Source organism: Propithecus coquereli, unplaced genomic scaffold (genome assembly GCF_000956105.1).
Source record: "Propithecus coquereli isolate 6110/MARCELLA unplaced genomic scaffold, Pcoq_1.0 Scaffold9, whole genome shotgun sequence".
In the NCBI taxonomy this organism is placed as follows: Eukaryota; Metazoa; Chordata; class Mammalia; order Primates; family Indriidae; genus Propithecus; species Propithecus coquereli.
This window is the reverse complement of record NW_012155284.1, coordinates 14,418,935-14,442,354: the sequence shown is the minus strand read 5'-3', so window position 1 is coordinate 14,442,354 and position 23,420 is coordinate 14,418,935. Positions and strand designations below refer to the sequence as shown.

Sequence of the window (23,420 nt, the reverse complement as noted above, 5' to 3'; positions counted from 1 at the left end):
TTGAAGTATTCTTAAAACTATACTCATGTATAATTTAGCTCTTTTGGGATCAATAAGCAGTACAAAACTCAGAACTGGAAAGGAGGAAAAAAGACCAGTTGCCGTGAGGCAATTTACTGCCACTTCAGGTTCAAGAGAATTCACAAATGCTTCCCTTCAGTGGGTTTTGAGTGAAAATCTGTGAAAGGTGATTGGAAACCATCAGATTGTATTTCTTTTGGCAGTGTTTTTTGCTTTGTTGGGTTTTTTTTTGTTTTGGGGCGGGCTGGCGGGGGAGGTCCTTTCTTTTTTTTTTTTTAAGAGCTGGGGGCAGAAGTTTGTCTCTCTTTGTTGCCCAGGCTGGTCTTGAACTCCTGGCCTCAAGCAATCCTCCTACCTTAGTCTCCTGAGTAGCTGGGACTATAAGCCCAAGCCACCACACCTGGCTGTTTTTTGTTTTGATAATTGCTGCCTACTTAAGTTTCATTCCTGAAGCAAGAACAGAATGAGCAGGTTAGAGTATTGAGAGTGGTGGTGTATTAGTTGAAGAGAAATGGGGATATTTATCATCAGCATTAACACCCAGGAATAAATAATTGGAGGAAACCAATGATAAGCTTGGTCAGACTAGCCAAGACCATACCTGGTCAGGAAGACGATGCAGGCTCAGAAGAAGAGTGGCGGCTGCAACTTCCTGAGCATGAACCCGGTGCCAGTACTGTACACGGTGCTTTGCGGTCATTCATTAATTTTATCCTCACAATACTCTCTGAAGTAGATAGGTACCCTTTTACTGTTATTTTCCCTCTTTTCCAAGCAAAAAAATCTGAAACGTTGAAGGACCTGCCCAAGATCTGACAGTCATGCCCTTAACGGCTCTACTTTATTTCTATTCTGTGTGCTCTCATTCCATGCAGTGGAGACAGCACCAGTTCGTGTGGTCTCAATTTGATCTTCCAAGTATGCATTCCTGTTGGATGGACTTCTTTCTCCTAAGTTTATTAAATGACATTCTATTTAATAATGTGGAATGAATGAATTTATGCAGTTCTACATTTCCTTCTGTGTAAGTTGACCATTGAGGTTTCAGTCCTGAAATGCAGCAACCTGTCCCCAACCTTGTGGCCTCTGCTGACTATCATCCTATATCTCCCTAGCCCCAACTCCTGCACACTGTTATAGTTTGTAACTTTAACATCAGACATGATTTCTCTCAGGATTTCATTTTTGTTATTTGTTTGTTTATACATACACAAACATACATACATGTGTACCTAGAATAAATGTTGAGGTCAAAAACCAAAATGTGAATGTGTGTAATGTTTAGGAATGTGCTTTTTTCTATCATTCATGCACTGCTTCTTATTTTATTTTATTTTATTTTATTTATTTTTGAGACTCAGTCTTGTTTTGTCACCCAGGCTAGAGTGCAGTGGCACAATCATAGCTTACTGTATCTCTAAACTCCTGGGCGCAAGTGATCTTCCTTCCTCAGTCTTCCAAGTAGCTGAGACTACAGGCAGGCATCACCATGCTCAGCTAATGTTTCTTGTTTTTTGTAGAAATGAGATCTTTCTATATTGCCCAGGTCGGTCTCAAACTCTTGTCCTCAAACGATCCTCCGACCTCAGCCTCTCAAAGTGCCGCGATTACAGGCATAAGCCACTGTGCCTATCCATACATTTTCTACGTGTATCATTTTTTAAATAATTAGAAATATATTTTTTAAAGAGGGAGAAATGTTTGGTTGATTTCTCACAAAGCAGAATTACTGGTTATCTGTTGTATCCGTCATGTTATACTAGGTATGGTAGGATAGAATTGAAAAGAAAGAAGTTATAATAGCTTGAATGTTTAGAGTTTAGGTTGAGGACATGAAACACAAAAATAAGAAAATTAAAAGCATAGTATTATTATGTAAAATTTTAAGTATTGAAAAAAGACAGTAGAGAGGTGGTGATAGGTTGGCAAGGCTAAGAGGTTAAGTAAAGAACGATAATAAAAGAAAATATCTTAGAGTTAAGTTTGAGTCTTTTACAAAAGCATTCTCCTTAAAATTTCACTCATTTCACAAACATATATTAGCATCTCCTACTTTCTGGATGTGCGCTGGATTTTGGAAGTACAGTGGGGAATAAAACATACCCCCTAACCTTCTTAGCATTTGAGTTTGAATAACGCCTTTGTTTGTTTTCATCTACAAAGAAGCAGTTTAAATAAGAAACACCTAGTCAGGAAGATACAGGTAGTTTAGGGGCAAGCCTATGAATTTAGTATTCAGTATTCAAACCTTCTCCAGATTATGTGTCATATCCCTGGGCCTTTAAATGATGGTAGGGATACTGACCTGTTGAACTATAGGTTTGTTGTGAAGATTACTAAGAAAACTAACATATTCTCTTTATTACTGTTAATATTATTACCTCTAGTGATCACTAGATATGTGTGAAGTTAAAGTTATGACCTTTTAGCCATCTATTGATGGCAAAGTCTGGTTGGTAGTGGCTGCTTTTTTTTAATATCTTGCCTTGTTACATAAACTTTTCCATCATCCCTGGATTTAGGGCTAGATCAGACAGATCAGGATGTGGAATGACTGCTAGGAAATCAATAGTGCGTCACCTCAGACAGCCAAGGTCAGTTCTCCTGAGGCCTGTCCTTTTTCTTAAGCACAATACACTTTCTGATTTCAGCAACTGCCTTTTCTTTCAGTTGGAATTTGCTATCCTGAAAATAACATTGAGTTGTAACCACTAAAAGCAACTGGTCTCTTAATTAGAGCAATAACCCTTAAGACTTTGGCCTTTAACTATAACAAAAGCTCACATGAATTTTTAAGCTTCAATTTATATAATTTTGCTCCCACTCTCGCTATACTGTATGAATTGAGAAGTTAATCTCTGTAGCATCAAGTCGTCTGTTCTGAAAATCTATAATAGAGTATGTTTTAGGTATCGTATTGTCTGTTCAAAAGATAATTTTTAAAAAATCTCATATTCAGACAACTTTCGTCCTATCAAAAACTTTTAACCAAACAGGAATCTAAGTTTACATTGTTTTCTAGGCTTTTATTATTAAAATATTTTCTGCAGCAAAAATGCCCTAAAACTTTCTGAAGTGTCACCTGCAAAATGATTTGTTAATTGGATTATTTTGTGTGTTTCTTACAGTGCTCTGCTTTATCTAGGAGGTATATTAGTGTCCACAGTTATTTATCATGGCCCATAAGCTACAATTATCGACACCTTCAAATTGCTCGTATTGAAAAGAATGTAAAGTACTTTCTAGGGTTCTTTGAATCATAGTTTAAAAACTGGGGCGTAATATTTGCTGGCTGGTCAACAATGAGTACTAGTCAGCAGCCCAGTTATTCTCATGTGAGGACCCATCAGGCTGCTGGATTGTAAGTCTTGCCCATGGTTTCTGTGTGGAAATACACAGTGGCTGATGATGGATTCCTTTCTCTTGAGAATTTAGTTGTTTGCTGGAAATTGAGCTTTTGAAATTTGTAGGTTCTTTGTCCTCTTCATTTGAAAAATACTTAAATGATGTTGCCCAAAGGGCTCACAGAGAAACAGCATGACTAACTTTCGGGAAATTAGTAAGCAGGGGGTTATTTTTAGCTTTTACTCCTTACAAACATTTCCTTTTGTTCTTTAGAAGACATTGTTGATCTTTCATTCATTTGCTGTGCTCTCTTCCCCGCTGTAGAACGGCTTTTGGATAGAATAGGCCCTCTATTCTCTACTCTGCATGACATAACTGTGTTGATTCTTATTTTATTCAATTTTAACTCTAACTCATGAGTTATTCATTTGTTCATGTTTTTTCTGGGTACTGAACACTCTTCCCCCCACCAAACACACATAAACACACACACACACACACACACACTTTTTTGTTGTTATTTGGGGGTGATTTTCCCCCTCATCTTCAAATACTGACTTTAAAAAATCTTCATACAAACAGGATATACAAAATGCATATTTTTGTCAATGTATTATAAGGTGGTAGCTGATGGGGTGATCTTGCCTTTATTTGCTCTCACTGTACCTACTTAAAAACCATAATCTCCAGAAAATTGTGCAGTGACAATTACAGAATCCCAAGTTTACAATAGGTGGTTACAAAGGCTGGCCTTTACACCTCAGCATCATGTTCAATCTTTGAAAAATCTTCCAGTATATAGAGGAAGTCAAATTTTTAAGGAAGCATGCTGAAAACTCACTTTAACTCTTCACACAGAGTTTGATATACGACCCTTCCATTTTAGATTCCTTCCAGGAGGATTTAGTCATTTTGTAATATCATAATTTAATCTTTTTTCATTTTTCTATAAAATAAAGAGGCATTGTAGCATTTGTGCTTAAGATTGTGGGTTATGGAATCAGACTGCCTAGTTTCAAGTCCTACTTATACTATTAATTTCCATATGCCTCAGTTTCCTTATCTCAAAATTGAGGATAATAGTACTTATTTCATGCAGTTGTTTTGAGTTTTTAACCAGATAATCCATGTAAAGCACCCAAAATACAGGCATACTTCATTTTATCGTGCTTCACAGATATTGCACTTTTTACAAAGTAAAGGCTTGTGGCAACCCTGCCTTACATAAGGCAAGTCTATCAGTGCTATTTTTCCAAGAGCATATGCTCACTTCGTGTCTCTGTGTCACATTTTGGTAATTTTCACAATATTTCAAACTTTTACACTGTTATTAATATATCTGTTATGGTGATCTGTGATCAATCATCTTTGATATTACTATTATAATTGTTTTGGAGCACTGCAAACCATGCTCATATAAGAGGACAAACTTAATTGATAAATGTTATGTGCTTGATAAATTCTGACTGCCCTACCAACTGGCCATTTCGTGTCTCTCTCCCTCTCCTCAGGCCTCTTATTCCCTGACACACAACAATATTGAAATTAGGCCAATCAATACCCCTAGAATTGCCTCTAAGTGTTCAGGTGAAAGCAAGAGTCACATGTCTCTCATTTTAAATCAAAAGCTAGAAATAATTAAGCTTAGTGAGGAAGGCATGTCAAAAGTTGAGATAGGCTGAAAGCTAGGCCTCTTGGGCCATATAGTTAGCCAAGTTGTGAAAACAAAGGAAAGTTCTTAAAGTGCTACTCCAGTAAGCACACAAATGATAAGAAGGTGAAACAGCTTTATTTCTGATATGGAATGAGTTTTATTGGTCTGAGTAAAAGAGCAAACCAGCCAAAGATTGCCTTAAAACAAAGCCTAATCCAAAGCAAGGCCCTAACTCTCTTCAATTCTGGGAGAGGCGAAGAAGTTGCAGAAGAAAAGTTGGAAGCTAGCAGAGATTGGTTTTTGAGCTTTAAGGAAAGAAGCCATCTCTGTGACATAAAAATGCAAGGTGAAGCAGCAAGTGCTGATGGAGAAGCTACAAGTTATCCAGAAGATCTAGCTAAGATCGTTGATGAATGTGGCTACACTAAACAACAGATTTTCAATATAGACAAAATAGCTTTCTATTGGAAGAAGATGCTACCTAAAACTTTCATAGCTAGAGAGAAGTCAAATCCCTGGCTTCAGAGTTTCAAAGCATAGGCTAACTCTCTTGTTAGGGGTTAATGCAACTAAGGATTTTAAGTTGAAGCCAGTGCTCATTTACCATTCCAAAAATCCTAGGACTCTTAAGAATTGTGCTACATCTACTCTGCCTGTGCTCTGTAAATGGAACAACCAAGCCTGGATGACAGCACGACTGTTGACAGCATGGTTTACTGAATATTTTAAGCCCATTGTTGAGACCTACTGCTCAGAAAAACAGATTCCTTTCAAAATATTACTGCTCATTGACAATGCACCTAGTCACTCAAGAGCTCTGATGGAGATGTAGAAGGAGATTAATGTTGTTTTCGTGCCTGCTAACGCAACATCCATTGTGCTGCCCGTGAATCAAAGGGTAATTTTAACTTTCAAGTCTTATTATTCAAGAAATACATGTTGTAAGGCTATAGCTGCCATAAATAGTGATTCCTTTGATAGATAAAGTCAGTTTGAAAACCTTCTTGAAAGTATTCACCATACCTGATGCCTTTTTGGAACATTCGAGATTCATGGGAGGAGGTTAAAATATTCACATTAGGCCAGGCGTAGTGGCTCACACCTGTAATCCTAGCACTCTGGGAGGCTGAGGCAGGCGGATCGTTTGAGCTCAGGAGTTCGAGACCAGCCTGAGCAAGAGCGAGACCCCATCTCTACTAAAAATAGAAAGAAATTGGCTGGACAACTAAAAATATATAGAAAAAATTAGCCAGGCATGGTGGTGCATCAGCTACTCGGGAGGCTGAGGCAGAAGGATCGCTTGAGCCCAGGAGTTTGAGGTTGCTGTGAGCTAGGCTGATGCCACGGCACTCTAGCCTGGGCAAAAGGAGTGAGACTCTGTCTCAAAAAAAAAAATATTCACATTAACAGGAGTTTGGAAGAAGTTGATTCCAACTCTCATGGTACTTTGAGAGATTCAAGACTTCAGTGGAAGAAGGAACCACAAATGTAGTAGAAATACAAGAGAATTATAATAGAATTAGAAGTAGATCCTGAAGATGTGACTAAGTTGCTGTAGTCTCATGATCAAACTAATGGATGAGGAGTTGCCTCTTGTAGATGACCAAAGAAAGTAGTTTCTTGAGATGGAATCTACTCCTGGTGAAGATGCCATGAACACTGTTGAAATGACCACAAAGAATTTAGAATATTACATAAACTTAATTGATAAAGCAATGGCAGGGTTCAAGGGGATTCCCTTTAATTTTGAAAGAAGTTCTACTCTGGGTAAATTGCTATCAAACAGTATCACATGCTACAGAAAAATCTTTTGTGAAAAGAAGATTCAATTGATGTGACAAACTTTACTGTTGTCTTGTTTTAAGAAATTGCCATGGCCACCTAAGTCTTCAGGAACCACCACCCTGATCATTGAGCAGCCATCAGCATTGAGACAAGACTCTCCACCAGAAAAAAGATTACAACTTTCTGAAGGCTCAGATGATTGTTAGCATTTTTAACAATAAAGTAATTTTAATTAAGGTTTGTACATCGTTTTTCCAGGCATGATTTTTCACATTTAATAGACTATAGTGTAAACATAACTTATGTGCACTAGGAAACCAGAATATTTGTGTGACTCACTTTATTGTAATATTCTCTTTATTGCTGTGGTCTGGAACCAAACCTGCAGTATCTCTGAGGTGTGCCTGTCATGCCTGACGTAGTAAAGTCTCAACAGATGTTGGCTATTATTGTATAAGATTGTCTTATCTATAACAGAGGCTGTAATCTTAGAATATTATATACCAGAATGAGGCAAAATATTCAGTTTCTTTCCTTGCCTCTTTTCCTGTAAGAATTTTTTATTGGGACATCCTCAACAGTGGTGGCCTAATTCCTGCACCTACTGAATTTAGGTTTCCTTGGCCCGTCAATATTTGCAGCTCTTCAATCTAGAATCAGCACAATTATAATGGGAAGTCAAGCAAAACATTTTTTTGCATAAAGAGAGGAAGGCAGAATGTGAGATGGCGTTGACATCTGTGCCTCTGCCCTGGGCCAAAAGCAGAGTGGTTATTTGCTGCTGATTCGGCACCCCATCTGCTGCCTTCTCCGGTGGTTAAGCCCCTCTTCCCTTTCCCCTCCCTTCAGAGCCCAGGGATGATGAAGTCAGAGGGAGAAGTTTGGAATGTAAAGCATCCAAGGAGGAAGACAGGACAGAGGTTCAGGGAAAGACAACAGATAGATGAGCCCCATTCTGCAGGTGACCCCGTCGGTAAATACTAGGTCTTCTCTGCCAATGGCAATTTTACAAATGTTTGAAAGACTGTGTGTCATTGGCTATTCAGGCAGAAAAAGAAAAAAAAAAAAAAAAGACTGTGTGAAGATTAAAAAACACAGCCTGTTCTAGTGAATCTCCATTTTTCTGCTTGAGAGCTTTTCTGACATCTGACTCAAAAATATACTGAACTTTTTTTTTTAAACTCTTAAACTTTTTTTTTTTTAGTTTTTTTTTTTTTTTTAATTTCAGCATATTATGGGGGTACAGATGTTTAGGTTACGTATGTTGCCCTTGTCCCCCCTCCCCACCAAGTCCGAGTTTCAGGCGTGTCCATCTCTCGGATGGTGTAAACTTTTTTTTTTAACTCTTAGTCTAGGCCCTCAGAATAACTCTTTATTTTCACCAAGGGTGCTCTAACTTTTGAATATGTCCTTTGTTTCTCTTTTCCTATAGCATTTAACTCATTCCACTTGCCAATTAATCAATTTACAGACCTAACTTCCACTGAAGCAGTTTCTTATTTTATGGTAACATCTTCTGCCCGATCTGAGAGGTACAACTTGGGCTTTCTATAACGTGGTTATCTGAGAACCACTCATTTAAAGTTCAGAATACAAAACATCACACACACACAAAGGCTATCAGTCTGTAATGTCGTAATTGAACTGTTTAATTGATTTTGAGTAGTTAAGCAATAGAGATGAGTGCCCCAGAAAGGCATGTGGTGAGTAAACAAAAGGAAGCAATTAGGAGGAGGAGCTAGGGAGAAATTGCTTGTCTTATGGATCTCTTTATTTGTAATAAAAAATTTTTAATAACATTTTTCCTTTCAAAGTTCAAGGCTTATTTTTAGCTTAGACTGATTTTTTTCTCCAGTTATCATTTCCTGATGATTTTTCCAACTTTGTGTATAATTCAAAACAATGAAGCTATTACGTTAATACGGAGTATTTGGGGGGTTATTTTTCATGCTGCTCAGCTGCTATATTTTATTTTCACTTACATTTGAGGTTTTTCTAACCTCTCATTCAAAGGGGCAGTTGGCTCTGATTCTGCCTTTAAGTTTTGGTGGATCTTAATAATAATTCAGTGCATATGTAGTTTTCATTCAGTGCTTTAAAAAATACCTTTATGTTTGCTTTCTAGACTGATTTTGCACGATTTAGTGGAACGAATGTGGAAACTGACTTTGTAGAGGTACCATCACAAATGCTTGAAAATTGGGTGTGGGACATTGATTCCCTCCGAAGATTGTCAAAACATTATAAAGATGGAAACCCTATTACAGATGATCTGCTTGAAAAACTTGTTGCTTCTAGACTGGTCAACACAGGTATGACTTGTAATTTTAGAGAAGGAAAATAAATTAGAATCACTTAATGCAGAATTGCTGGCGTCTTTGTGTACAGAACTTATTTTCCCTTTAATAGTAATGATACCGCAAGAGTGCTAATATGAGGAGTGAAAATGCTAAATATATTGGAATAAGGAACCCTGGGATTATGTCTAAGAAAAAAAACCACATCTCCTTTTAAATCTTAAGTAAAATGAGATATGTTGCTCCCATTTTGTGATGAGTACTGCTGGAATTAGATTTTGAAATCTATGATCTTGAGTTATTGGAACACACAGTTCTCTCCTCTCGAAAACATGCTCAAACATTCTTATGTTATTAGGACTTCTGACCCTACGCCAGATTGTTTTGAGCAAAGTTGATCAGTCTCTCCATACGAACACGTCACTGGATGCTGCAAGTGAATATGCCAAATACTGCTCAGAAATATTAGGTGTTGCAGCTACTCCAGGTACGTAAATACTATGAGTTGAGTTCATTTTTCCTGTGAAGCCCAGGGCATTCTCCTAACACCACAGGGGAGGTGGAGTTTGTCAGACAGATTGCCTAATTTGTTTCTGATTTCTGTAATCAGGCCATGACTTTCAGATAAGCGTACTCTGTCCTTATGAGTTACCCTGTTCAAATGTGCTTCAAGGAAAGGTGGCTCCAGATTCGCAGCATTTTAGTGTAATCAAGCGTGAGCAGTCTCCACCCCAGAGCTGAGGGTGTTTGGCAGCACCCTCCTTGTTCCGCCCTCCCTGTATGCACCGTGACTTCCCTGTAATTTTCAGTAAGAAGTTGGCAGGAGGGGCATTTTTAGAGAGAAGCGTGAACTTCTACCTTGTTTCTGATTCTGAAGTCAATTAAAGCATTTCACTAGGAGTTTCTAACCTGAGATTTATGGGACTCATTTGTATGTGTTTGTATTTGTATGTATGTATTTTAAACCAACATATCATTGTGCATTTATATGTAAGTGATAAGGTGAATTTTTTTCACCAAGGAAATTGTTCTTACGATGAATCAGCCACATTTATAGAGATAATAAAGAATGGCCAGTTGAGTCAATCTATGCTCTTCACCTCTTTTGGTGATCTGTTTATAGTAAACCGTAGAGCAACTTTGTGTCTCAAGCCACTTTGACAAAGTCTTTTATAAAGTAGCCCTACATATAGATTGAATTGGTAAAGAGTTCCTTTTCAGTAATTATCAACCTAAAATAAGTGCCATTCTGAGACATTTTAGATAGAAAGAGATGTGGCAAAGAGCAGGATTGATATTATTTTTTAAGACACAAAGGTGTTTGAGGGATAAGAAAGGACTGACTTCAGTTCTAAAATACTGAGCTATCTGATGGGTGTGGACAAAGCCTCTGAAACTGTCGTTAGGCATTCCAGAGCTTGGGGCCGAAACCAGCTCTGAGGTTGAGCCATCAGTAGAAGAGACGTTTGTAAACATCATGGCTGAGGGCACACATAAACCCGGAGAGTACTAGAGATGAGATCGTGTCATTCCCTCTCTCCTCCCACAGCTGGACTCCCCAAAGGGAAACCTTAGCTAGCTGATAACCTGATAATTAACATTTGCTATCACATTGATTGAAATGTATCTTTTCTTAAAGGCACAAATATGCCAGCTACTTTTGGACATTTGGCAGGGGGATATGATGGCCAATATTATGGATATCTTTGGAGTGAAGTATTTTCCATGGACATGTTTTACAGCTGTTTTAAAAAAGAAGGGATAATGAATCCAGAGGTATTGTATTTTTTTTCCCTCCTTTTGTTAATTTTCTAGTAGCTCCCTCCCCTTGTACTCCTAGTGTAAAATATTTATTACACCTAGATTTTAGAGTAAGAGGTTTAGTAACAGCTTTAACTTCAAGGTCTTATATCTTCTCAAATCATCATACATCATTAAGTTGCAGTGTACAAGTGATTAACTCTAGTTCTATAGGTTTAAAAAAACCTACTGCATTTTCTTGCCTATTGACATTCCAATATATTGCATAATTAAAAATTCAAAGCTTTGTTTGTGCGTTCAAGAATTTATAGCTGCTAGTTTTGACATGTTCCATACAATGTTTTAGTTTTATAGTTATAGGAGGTTGGGAAAGAAAGGTAAACCCCTTCCCAATGTAAATGAGCTCCCTGTTTTGATATTCTCTACACGTTTTCTTTGTACACTTTCTGTGGGAGGCACTCTTTTTCTGTGGCTGGCATACCCCACCTACCACATAGTTTGTAACCTTAATGCCTTTAAGTAACTTAAGCTGCTTCATTAACCTGAGCCATTCCTTTCTGTGCACAGTGAATTGACCGCCAAGTGGCTACCAGACAAACCTGCTTGAGTCACAGCCCCTTAGTCCCCATGCTGATGAGGACTCAGCTGTCAGGTTATTTCTAAGGCTAACGCATTTTCTGATGTGTCTTAAAATTCTGTTTGATTCAGATTTCCAAAGAAAAAATAATGAATAAGCAGGCTTTGCTTATTTCAATCAATTGATTTGTTCTCCAAACTTTTTGTTTGTTTGTTTTTGAGGCAGCATCTCTCTCTGTTGCCCACGCTAAAGTGCAACAGCATCATCATAGCTCACTGCAACCTCAAAAGCATGGGTTCAAGCAATCCTCCCGCCTCAGCCTTCCAAGTAGCCGGAACTACAGGCGCGTGCCACCACACCCAGCTATCTCCGAACTTTTTGTTTCTATATTGCATAGTGCCTTACACATATGAATTGAAATACATTGGCACAGCTTAGATCACCATTCCCTCCCCACCTTCCCCCTCAAAAAATACCTCCAAGATACCACCAGTACTTTACACTCACTGTTCTTTCCAAGCATTCCATCTCCCACCCCACCCCACCCCTCCCAATCTGTTAATTCCCTTTAAGCCTCCTTCCATTATGTGGCCAACCATTTACCAAGGTCAATTACTGACTGTTTTTCTGATATCCTGACTTGTGCAAGACCTTCAGCCAGTGCCTGGCCCTCAATTCCTTCACCATTTCTCTTAGAGATGGTGCCCTTGGGATTCATAGTGTTCTGGAGAAGATTAAATGACTCCATTAACATGCCCTACTATGAAATCATGCTCCCCAACCTGAACTGGACACCCGGTGTTACCTTACAGTCTACTCCATTCCTCTTACTGGTTCCCCCCAAGTCCCCTTCACCTCTCTTCTCTGTCAGCAGACAGCCTCTCCTCTTTATTTAAAAAATCAAGATTATTGCAAGTGAGTACCTTCATCTTTCTTTCTCTACACTTCAGTACTTACCTTCTTTCCCCTGTCTCGGGGGAGATGTCTCTAACTCCAAGCCTTATTATTGGTTTGCCATCTTGGGAAAATATTTGCTACTGACTTTGTTAACACGAGTCAGTGCTACTCCTCTGTTCTTCTTTGCACAGCCTAATTTCTTGATGTAAGAAGGAGTCTGCAAACCTCAATTTCCTGCCTTTTGCCCCACCAACTGAGTTGGAAAGTTACCCTCCCTCCAAAGTTACCACCTCCAAAGGCCCTCGCTCACCTTTCTCTTCTCCCTGCTGCTTGTTACTCCTCTCTTTGTTCACAGCCCTTAGCTTAACAATCAACCCCTTCTTCACTTCCCAGTACTCCCTGTGTATCAGACAAGTGTATGTGTCCCTTGGGTCTTTTCCACCTTCCCAAATGTATTCATTCTGTTTTATTCACCTAAAATATACGCCTTTGTTGTCTATTCCTCTAAAAAATCCTACCATTGTTAACAGCCCCACTCAAATAACCACCTATTTGTGAAATCTTCCAGATCATCCAAACCAAAAGTGATCTTTCCATCCTCTGAACATAAGAGTGGGCTTGGGCATGGGGGAAGGGCTTTAATAAGCTTCTTCTTATGTCTGGAATATGTAATGTAACTATTACCAGTTGAAAAACAATCATATTATAAAATATTTTATACCACAGAATGCAAATTTTGATTTTAAAATGTGTTCAGAAAAAAAAAAGCTGTCAGTGGTCATCTTTGGGTGGTAAGTTTATGAGTGATTATTAAATTTTTTTATGTACTCTTTATGGAGGTTTTCCTTATTTTTACATAGTGCATCATTATTTTAAAAGTCAAAAGCAGTGTTTTAAAGAGACAAAAGATCCAATATGTAAAGATATAATTATGACATTTCACTGGCACTTAGTTAGTTATACTTCCTGGTATAAGTGTACATCACCTTTCTCAGTTAAGCCTTCCTCATTCACCTCCTCTGCTTCCACTCACGTGACCACATCCCTAGGTCCCTCTATCGTTTTACCTTTTCTCTTCCAGCTGTCAAGGTGGCAGCCAAACTACTGATCCCAGCAAATCCCAAGGAACTTGCAAGTCCATCAGAAGCGATCCTTGCCATCATGCTTCTCTGTACTTCCTCTTCCCCTCAAGCTTCACAGCTTGGCAGGCAGCCATGCTACTCTTAATTTAGGCCAAGGGGCTGGATTAAACTTGGAGAAAGCAAGATTCCCAACAACTTGGAGTTAAAAACAGTTTTCAGTTTTATTAAAATTCTGGATTCAATAGTGCTGTGTATCATTAGACATCTTATGCCATAAGGCTGGTATTAACCCCTTCCCTTTCACTTCTTTTTCTTTTCCTACTAAACGCTCTGGAGTGTCATGTCACTTCTTGCTGCCCATTTGGCAGAGCAATAGTGGACTTGGCGCCAGAGGTCAAGGAGAATCCCTTTGCTCCTCACCCTGACACTCTTTGCTGCAGTGGCAGATACTGGAAGCAGCTTTTCAAGTCACGGTTTTATTCCCTCCTACAGTGTACTGGGTTATTTTTTGGGCAGGAGGGGTTGTTTTGTTTTTTAATAAATATTTGTTCTAAAGTAACCCCTCACTTACAAAATTCAAATACCCACTTACTAAAAATCAATGCTTCGGGACAACAATCCTATTCTACAAAAAATTTAGATTGTTATTACAACTATGTTGTGATCAATAGAAAAAGAACTATCATTGTTCAGACCAGTAAACCATACACTACTTATTTTATGCCATAACTACAGAGTCTTTTTATTAGCCAACACTGAAAAAGATGGCATTAGCTTGGGTTGTTTCAGATTCGGTGCATTTGCTTTAGTCTCACATGTCAATGGTGGTTACTTTACCAGATATATAAACAGGATAAAAATATGAATTTTATGATATAAAATAATCACTTTGATCTGAAGTCATGGGAATCAGAGCAATCAAAATATATCATGCAGACGTTGTTTTCTCACCCTCCTTAATACGTTTTTGGATCATTTTAAGAAGAGAGCGGGATGGCCCTTCAAAGAGTCAGGGCCTGTTATTGTTAGTCCCCAAGCACTAGAGAGGCTGGAGGCTGAGAGATCACATATTGTTGTCATTATTGGTCATGCAATACAGAGAAATATGTCCAGGCCTTCTCTCTGTAACCTCCTACCATCCTGCAAAGCCCAGGGTCTACACTGGGAACCATTTCAGATCTTAGCGAGCAGAACTGTAGAAAGTGTGCTGCTTGCTGGGAAAACAGTAATAGGAAGGGTTAAATATAAACCTGCAACCTTCTCAATAATAAATAGTAGCAGTGGAATATTTTATGGTACAGTTGTTTTCATTCTGTTTTGAGGGCCTCTATCAAAGTATTAGAACTGGCTGCTTACCTACAATAGCCTGAAAGTTTGCTACCTCCAGTTCTATCTATCATTTTTTATATTATTCCTGCTAGTAAATAGATATCATATCTTGCTGTTTAATTAGTTAAACATTACCTAACATCTTTGTTTCTAGAAGTACATAGAGAAATTGTCTCATTATCGGATGTATTTTTCATTTCTCCAGCTGTTCTCTTAAATAACCATGGAAGGGAACTTCTTGGGATTAACACTTTTCCAGCAAGCTCTAGGAGCTGTTTAAGGATATCTTTAAGGTCACCAATTGTAATTTCAAAATCCAGCAACTAATCATAGGGTTGAAAGAATGGGGGCTTTTTAGCTAGGGCTATTTCTTTTTATAAGGCAACTTCATTGTGGGAAAATTTCCTAAGAGGTAATAGACATTGTGGATTGAAAGGCAATTATGTTGTTAAGCCAGTAGTATCTTCCTCCTCTTTTGCTTTGGAGAAATTGCTAAGCTTTGTTTCTTCCATCAGTGAAGGAGAAATACTACCAAGTGTCATTTCTGAAAGAAAGATAGTTAACTGTCATTTAGTCTGTAATGCCATAAAGAAGTAGCTAGAATGATCTTACATGCAATAACAGCCACAGAAACATGAAGAATCTTGGTTAAACATGAAAAGAATTGCTCAACAGATAATTTTGATCATATAAAGATAAGTATTCCAGTGCTCTTCAAACAGAATCCATGGCCCAGTTCCTGCTGTAGTGTGTTGCTGAAGGTGAATACGAAATTTCCTCTCCAGAAAGGCCTTACAAATGGATTCAGTTTCCTCTGCTTCAGCTCCCTGATCTACCACCCACTGATGGTTTTCTTATACCTCAAGCTTTCTAATAGCCTGAGGTTTTGCCTGATTTGAGGGACAAAGGAAGGAAAGGGGATTGATTTCCAACCCACTTCTTGAATATTTACAAGGCCAGACCTTCTAAGTCTTGAATCTCAACCAGCTGGAAGCAGTTTTTCTTCCTTTGTGTTCTTACAGCCCTTCTTTGTGTTTCTCTTAGAGCCATAATAATCTGCCTGTTTAACTGTTTATTTCTTTATCTTCCCTTGATCATAAGACCCTAATAAAAGGAACAATTTTATTCAGCCTTGTGTTCCCTTCTCTGCTTCACAACTGTTTAATTAATTACTGTTTTACATGTGTGAACCTCTTTGGACCTAATTGCTGGTTCCCTCCATCCACATCCACTTCCACTTCTCTACACCCTCCTCCCCCAGGCATGTAACTACTCAGGGTACTTTTTTTCTTGCTGGCCTCCTCCCATCCCGTAAATAAAGGTTTATCCTTCTGTCCTTACAAATCAGAGCTCTGCTTCAGATTTCCAGAGGCCTCTTACAATCAGACAACAATTCCTACTACTGTTCTTCCCTCTACCTCCCTGACTACCAGCACCAGTCTTTCACACTCTCTCTCCTTCTTTGTTGTTATCAAAGGTATTCTTTTTTCTTCCACCCATAATCTCCCCACCCTCACAGAAAACACAGGTTGTGCTCTTGGGAGGGAGTTACAGGCTGGGGAATGAAAGGTTTCAAAGTCCAATTTTAAAGCAGCCGGGTGAGCTTGTCAGCTGCCTGCTCACCATCACCTGTCCTGGGCTGGGTGCTCCCTGCCCTGATGCCTGTTACTCACTCTAAGGAAACAACTCTGGCTACGTACCCCAGAGTCAACCACGATGGGAAGGAGACAGGGAGGGAGGGTTAAAAGGCAGTGGGAGCTTGCATGCGCTGCTTCAGAGACGCCCGAGATAGCAGGAGACCCAATCTGTTTCCCATTTACATGTTCTCATTGCTGATAGATGATGGGCATCCTTCACTTGAATAATTATGATTGCTATTAAAATATTACCTCAAAGGGTGCATATTCCTGGATAAAATGAGTGCCTGAGTGCCTTGTCTCTCCTAGTTAATATACCTACTGAATTATATATTTCATATCTTACTAATAGGGGAAAGGAAGTCTCTTGAGCTTTTCTCTAGCTTTATTAGGAGACAGAACTAATTTTAAAGAAATGCCAAACCAGGAATGCATTTCTCTGAAGCGTATTTGAGTTGCTGAACTTGAGGGCAGTATGAAAGAGAAAGGAAAGGAAAGGAACAGTAAGGTTTATTAAATACCAGAATATGGCAGGTATTATGCTAGGGAGTGGATAATATACTAATCGCCTAGAAACAGAGTGAGGTAGGCATATTCCCATTTTACAGATGGGGAAATCAAGGCCCAAGGTCACATAGGTGAGGATTGAGCCAACAGTCAAACCTTGGCCTGATTCCAGAGTGCCTGATCTTGCTTTAGAAGCCATTAGTGTTAGAGAAGCCTTGTAGGGTTGCCAAAAGATACATGCTAATCTTCTGGGATTAAAAACCACAGAGATGACTAATGCTGACTTTTCTTCATAGGCTAGCTAATAGCAGTTTTTACTATACACAGATCCTCCTAAAGGATGTTCGTAGCACGAAAAATTTTAGCAGTTATCTTAGAGCTTCTCTTCCTGCTTTCCTCGCAGTTAAAGTTTCTTTATTGTATAAACAAAGTAGGACAACTCATGGCAAAGACTCCTTCCACCTGTGGCATATGTCTTCCAGACCCTGTTCTCTCACCCAGACAGCCTGGTACCTTCCTAAAACACAAAAATTCACTTAGCTATTTTTTTTTCTTAAGAAAAGCAAGATCCTGTTACCAAAATGACTCTTAAACTCTTCTCAAAACTTCATTGCCAAGGAAATGAAACTATTAAAAGACCATTGCTCTATAATTCAGGAAATTGAATCAACTTGTTTGGAGCCATAAGCAGAGGTAGGCTCGAGCTATGCTGGGACACGTACTGTGAGACTGAACAGTGCCCTGCTCTAAAATGACTTTTCCATTCAGAGGAGTCATGAGCTTTCTCTTTACCACATCATGCAACTCCTCAAATGCGTGCTTTTATTTACTCCCTAAAATTACAGTTCTCTGCACAAAATGAGAATACTTTGTCAGATGTTAGCATTTGGGGTGATTTTTAAAAAAGTTTTATTTAGATTTTCATTAATGTTTCTAAAATACTTGTGGAATGAATGTCTTTTTAATAAAAGATATATAATACACATGTCTTAAGTTTTCCATAAATAAAAGGTTTAAACTATTTTTATAATTCTACAGAAAAACTTAACTCACATTTTCTAAGTTCTTCTTGTACTGCTATACCCAGAGAGCACAATCTGTCTTTGTTCTATTCACTAATTTAACACTGGTCAAATCTAGGCACGTTGGGCAATGAAAGAAAGAAAAGGGAGGTAAATTGTGGATGGACTCAAGAGATCTGATATACTCCTTCTTAGAATAATAAAGTCTATAACAAGAATAGCCATCACTCACATTTTAGATTTTAGATTGCTGCTGTAACAGTAATGAATTGCTCAGACCAAGCAAGAAGTGACACGTCATTTTTTGAATTGAATTGAATCTAACTCCAAACCTGCATCACCAGACTTTTCAGGAAGTCCAATATCAATGATTACAAGCCCTCTCTTTTTAAGAAAATTTATCCAAAACTTGTAAATAGGGCAACACAAGTACTGTATGCCTTTTCAATATCATACTAGAACACTGTCTAACAAGCCCTCCCTCCTAGAGATCACCTTACCCTCTAGGCCCTAGACCTGTCCAGTAAGGTAGCCACCTGTGGTTACTGAGCACTTGAAATGAGGCTAGTGCAACTGAAGAACTGAATTGAGATGTGCCATAAATGTGAAAAACCACCGGAGTTGGAGGACTTAAATCAACAACCAAAAAAAATCTCAATAATCCGCATATTGATACATGTTGAAATGATAATATTATGTATATAGCGGTTTAAATAAAACATTTTATAAAACTTTTACCCTTTTTTTAACTTTTTACTTTTTTTTTACATGGCCACTTTTTTTTAACTTTTTAAAATGTGGTTAGTAGAAAATTCAAAGTTATATATGTGCCTCATATTATGATTCTATTGTACAGTGCTACCTGAGTTTATGAGAAGGTAGGTTTATCTGACTATTTATTCCTGATTAGGGTCCAGACTGTGAGGTTAGATGTTAGCCTGAGGAAGATTAATAAGTTTCAGATGATTTCTGTTCATAACCAAAGAGTAACCCCCAAAATTTTTATGTTGTGGCCCTGGAGAACATTAAATATTTTTGTATCTAACTTGGCATATTTCATCTGTGTTTTATTTTCCTTAACTTGGCATATTTCATCTGTGTTTTATTTTCCTTAACTTGGCATATTTCATCTGTGTTTTATTTTCCTTAACAGTTTAACTACACTTACCTCTGTTATAAGATTTTATATCAAGAAAACTCTTGTTATAAGTCAAAAGTTAGATTACTTTAGTCTCTAGAAATTCTCTAGCTCTTTTTATACTCTTTTTATACTCATCAAAAAGATGATTAGTCCTATTGATCAAATGATATAATGGATATAAATTTAAGTGTTTCTCTGTGAGCTCTTTATGTGTATATTTAAAATTGTGCTTCATTGAATTGTCTTACTTTCCTTCCGCAAAAGGACAGTGAAAGGGAAGTGAAAATATTGAACAATGCTAATACCCAGTAACAAGTGTTTTCTTTCACTTTATCTGCTCATGTGTTTATGTAAATAAAAGCAGAGGCACTGTGATTGGTTTTAAAATTTCCAGACCTCCATTCCCATAGAAAACTTTAAGGTCATCATTCCCAGCACCAGGTCCACAGAAATGTCTTACCCTGCACTCTGGGGCATGTGCTGCCCTCCCTGCCCCCATCGACAGGGAAGAGTGTTGGTTTTTTTTTTTCTAATGAGCCCTTTATAAAAGCAGCCAAAGCCATTTGACAGTAGCTGTGCTGCTATTTCCAGGTACACAGAACCTCTCTTTGTATACCTCTTGAACACTTGCTTAGCGAGCCCTTTTGAATCGCATTTGAGATAGGGTAACAAATGGGAACCTGTTCTATATATTCCATTTGGCTACTTTTTGTTTGTTTGCTCATGTTCTCAGCTCACTACTGAGAATCTAAGGAGACAAGACCATAATAAAGGAAAGCATATAAGACCTGAGGTTTTAAGCTCCAAATCACTTAGCTACGAAAATAAATAAATAAATACCATAGAGCTGTAGCGTAGGCAAGAGAGAACATCTAGACAGAATAAAGCTAAGGTCCCTTTTCCTTCACTTCTACATCTTTCTCTTTTGCATCTAAAGATTTAGAAAAGTGCTATAACCATGAATTATTAGGCATGATGTTTTATTTTATTAGGTTGGAATGAAATACAGAAACCTAATCCTGAAACCTGGGGGATCTCTGGACGGCATGGACATGCTCCAGAATTTCCTGGAACGTGAGCCAAACCAAAAAGCGTTCCTAATGAGTCGAGGCCTGCACGCTTCGTAAACCGGGGATCTTTGGTAGCAGTCCATGTCTGGAGGACAAGTCGACATCGCCATGTGTTACTGGCCTGGAAACTGAAGGGAGTTTTTTGCAAGTGAATATTTAGATTTCTATTGACTTCCTTTTGTTTTGTAATTTTAAAAATTATAAAGATGTAAATGGAATTATAAATACTGTGACCTAAGACCCACTAGAAAGTAATTGTACCATAAAATTTCATAAAAATGGATTTGATTTGTTTTTATAAAAGTTTCATATGAATGTAATTTGATTTTTTACTATTATAATCTAAATAATATAATGGAAGAGGGCTAAGGATTTTTAAATTGAATCATATATGTGGTATTATTTGATCCTTCTTATATCTTGATGTTTTGTACTTGGGATTTCTGGACTGATAAATGAATCAGCACATTCCTCTGGTAGATATTTTCTTAGAGCCCTGCATCAGCTTTGATCCTCTGTCTCACAGCAAGGTGTGACCGCTCCTTTGCCTGCATACCTCAAGGCCAGGGAATATGCCTCAGTAACGCATTTGTCTGTGTGTATCAGGCCTCAGGGTCCCCAACTTTCTGCCACACTTCCATTATGTTCCTCCATTTGGGTTTGTCTTTTTTGTCTTAAGTCCAGTCAGAGAATATCCAAAAATCATGTGTTTCAGCTAGACTGGCCTAAGGTACATTGTAAGTTTTTATATCTTTTATTACAGGATTTTGTGTCTTGTATTAGAAGCTCATTTCCACTTCAACATACAAGATCGTCAGTCTTTGGCATATTTGCCAATTAGAACACTAAGGCAAGTCCAGGCATATTTTTCTATTCTCCCATTTCTAACAAGGCATAGGGACTTTGCCTCCTTTCCTGCCCACCTCACACAAAGTGGCAGGTAGACATGTCACAGTGGCTCTGTAGAGTGCTGTGGGAAGACAGCTGAAGCTGTGCGGAGCATAAAGAGTTCAGAAAGTCTGGGAGAGGAGTGCATTCTGGACTGAAGCATTTGAGGACAGCTGCTTTGAAGTGTTACTTGTGTGCTTAAACTCAACCGCGGGAAGGAGGCTCTTCAGTAGCCTATTTTGTCTGGTGATAAGTGAACCTTTGGATCTCTCTTTAACTCTCTTTATTATGGGCCTAAATTCCAGTTCTGCAGCAGACCAGTAAACTCACAGTATTTATTTTCCCCCAAGGAGTCTATTCAATAAGGAAACCAAGCAGAATAATTAAAAAAAAAAATTTTTTTTAAATTTTGAATATACTCTGCATAGGTCTTCCAGTTGTTTCCCAGTGCATACCTGAGGCATGACTTTGCTGGCTGGGGACAAACTTAGAACCTTTCTATTCTTTAAATGTACTTTGTGCTAAATAAAAAATTATTATGTTACATAATAAAATTATAGACAGCAGGGAAAATCAACAGCTATAGCAACACAGAAGGAAATTCTAAGATTATAATTGCCAAGCAAATACCTTAAACATCCATATGAAATCCTCCCCTCCCTTCTGAGAAAATTTGCCCAGGCCATTTCTATCCCAAACTCAGTCAACGTCACTCCCTTTGGTCCCCAAAGCTGTTTTTGTGATCTTAGCAACCAATGGTAGTTTTCTTCTACTTTTTTTCTCCCAGATGCTTCTGTTTTCCAGTTTCAGACCAAAAAACTCTCTTCAGCTTTTTCTATTGCCTGATATGTCACCTTAACAATAACTTTAGCATTTTAAATCTTATTTCCCATGGAAGAATTAATTGGTGTGGAAAAAGGCTGCATACAATAAAATTACATTATTATGAGAATGAACTCACATTTCTTTCATACTTTAATGTTAAAACTGAAATGCATGAGAGAACAAAAATGTTATGGTGTTCTTTTTATTTAGGGTCTACCTCTAATATCTAAAATCTACCAAAGAACAACAACAAAATTAAGTGCTCACAAAAAAAGTTTTTCTAGCATAATTCAAAAGTAAGACCTTATTTTTTAAAGCCTTTTTGAAATAGGCTATATGCTTGTTCTTTTTTCCAGATCAGAACATAGGGTGTTACTGAGATGCTCTGAATTGTGGATAACTATAAAAATTGTTACTGGGCAAACTTACACTTCAGATTTATGGACTGAGCCACATATAATAAAGTGTCTCTTGGTTATTAATCCAGAAGATATAGGCCTATTTTGGGTTTTTTTTCCGGCATTGTTATGTTGCTAAGGGTAAGTTTTTAAACATCTTTTGCTAATTTATAGCAGGCATGATTCCTAAAGGTTTAATTTTAAGATTCTACAGAGAAAAGAAAGAAAAGTCCAGATGTTATGCTGCCTGATATAGACTTTTTTTCCCTCTAATGTAAATATTGCATGTTACCTAGATAAATACTTACACCAAGGTCTTGCCTAAAGCTAATATGATGAAATGTATCTGTAGCTCTTTAGATAACAAACTGCATTGTACAAGAGACTAAAAATTGAGAAAAAATACTGATTTGGTATTTGTACTTGCAAATGCCTTAACTAGTAAGGAATGACTTAATTTTTTACTTTACCATTTTGCCTTGACCCTGGTGTATGAATTAAAGGTCTGTGAAGATCCTGCTTCCCGACTGGATCACCTGGTTTGCATCTGGCCATTTATGCTTTTTCTGTCATACACAGGTAGAATTTTTCATGCTTCAAGGAAATTGCATTAAAATTCTACCTTCGTTCAGGCTACTATAACAAAATGTCGTAGATTGAATGGCTGCAAAAGCAGACAGTTATTTCTCACAGTTTTAGAAGCTGGGAAGTCCCACAATCTAGGTACTGGTAGATTTGGTTCTTGGTGAGGGCCCTCTTCCTGGCTTACAGATGGCCAGTGGCAGGGAGCAAGCCCTGTAGGGTCTCTTTTCATAAGGGCACTAATCTCTTATGTAAGGGCTCCACCCTCACAACTTCATCTAAACCTAATCACCTCTCAAAGGCCCCACCCCCTATCATCACACTGGGGGTCAGGGTTTCAACTGTGAATTTGAGGGGAGTGGGACACAAACATTCAGTCCACAGTAAATACTAATTCCTCAAATTGAGTTAACTGAGCCCTAAAGAATTTTAAAAGAGAAACTGTCTCATCTGAATAGCTGCAGTGACTAAGGCTTCTCTTGTTCTCTCTTGGATAGCCCCTTGAAATTAAATATGCCTTTTCTTACAAATGTTTGGTAAGAGGCCGGCGCGGTGGCTCACGCCTGTTATCCTAGCACTCTGGGAGGCCGAGGCAGGAGGAT

The 23,420-nt window shown here is 38.1% G+C and overlaps 1 protein-coding gene across 1 annotated transcript in view; it reads left to right on the top strand.

The window, feature by feature from the left end:
- Nucleotides 1-21,960, top strand: part of NLN (neurolysin (metallopeptidase M3 family)) — a 115,869-nt gene extending 93,909 nt beyond the window's left edge. The window contains exons 10-13 of the mRNA XM_012664505.1: nucleotides 8,931-9,117; nucleotides 9,461-9,589; nucleotides 10,742-10,878; nucleotides 20,048-21,960. Of these exons, the coding sequence (XP_012519959.1) occupies nucleotides 8,931-9,117; nucleotides 9,461-9,589; nucleotides 10,742-10,878; nucleotides 20,048-20,182 (588 nt within the window). The 3' untranslated portion in view covers nucleotides 20,183-21,960. The remainder of the gene's footprint in view (nucleotides 1-8,930; nucleotides 9,118-9,460; nucleotides 9,590-10,741; nucleotides 10,879-20,047) is intronic.
- Nucleotides 21,961-23,420: the final 1,460 nt, after the last annotated feature.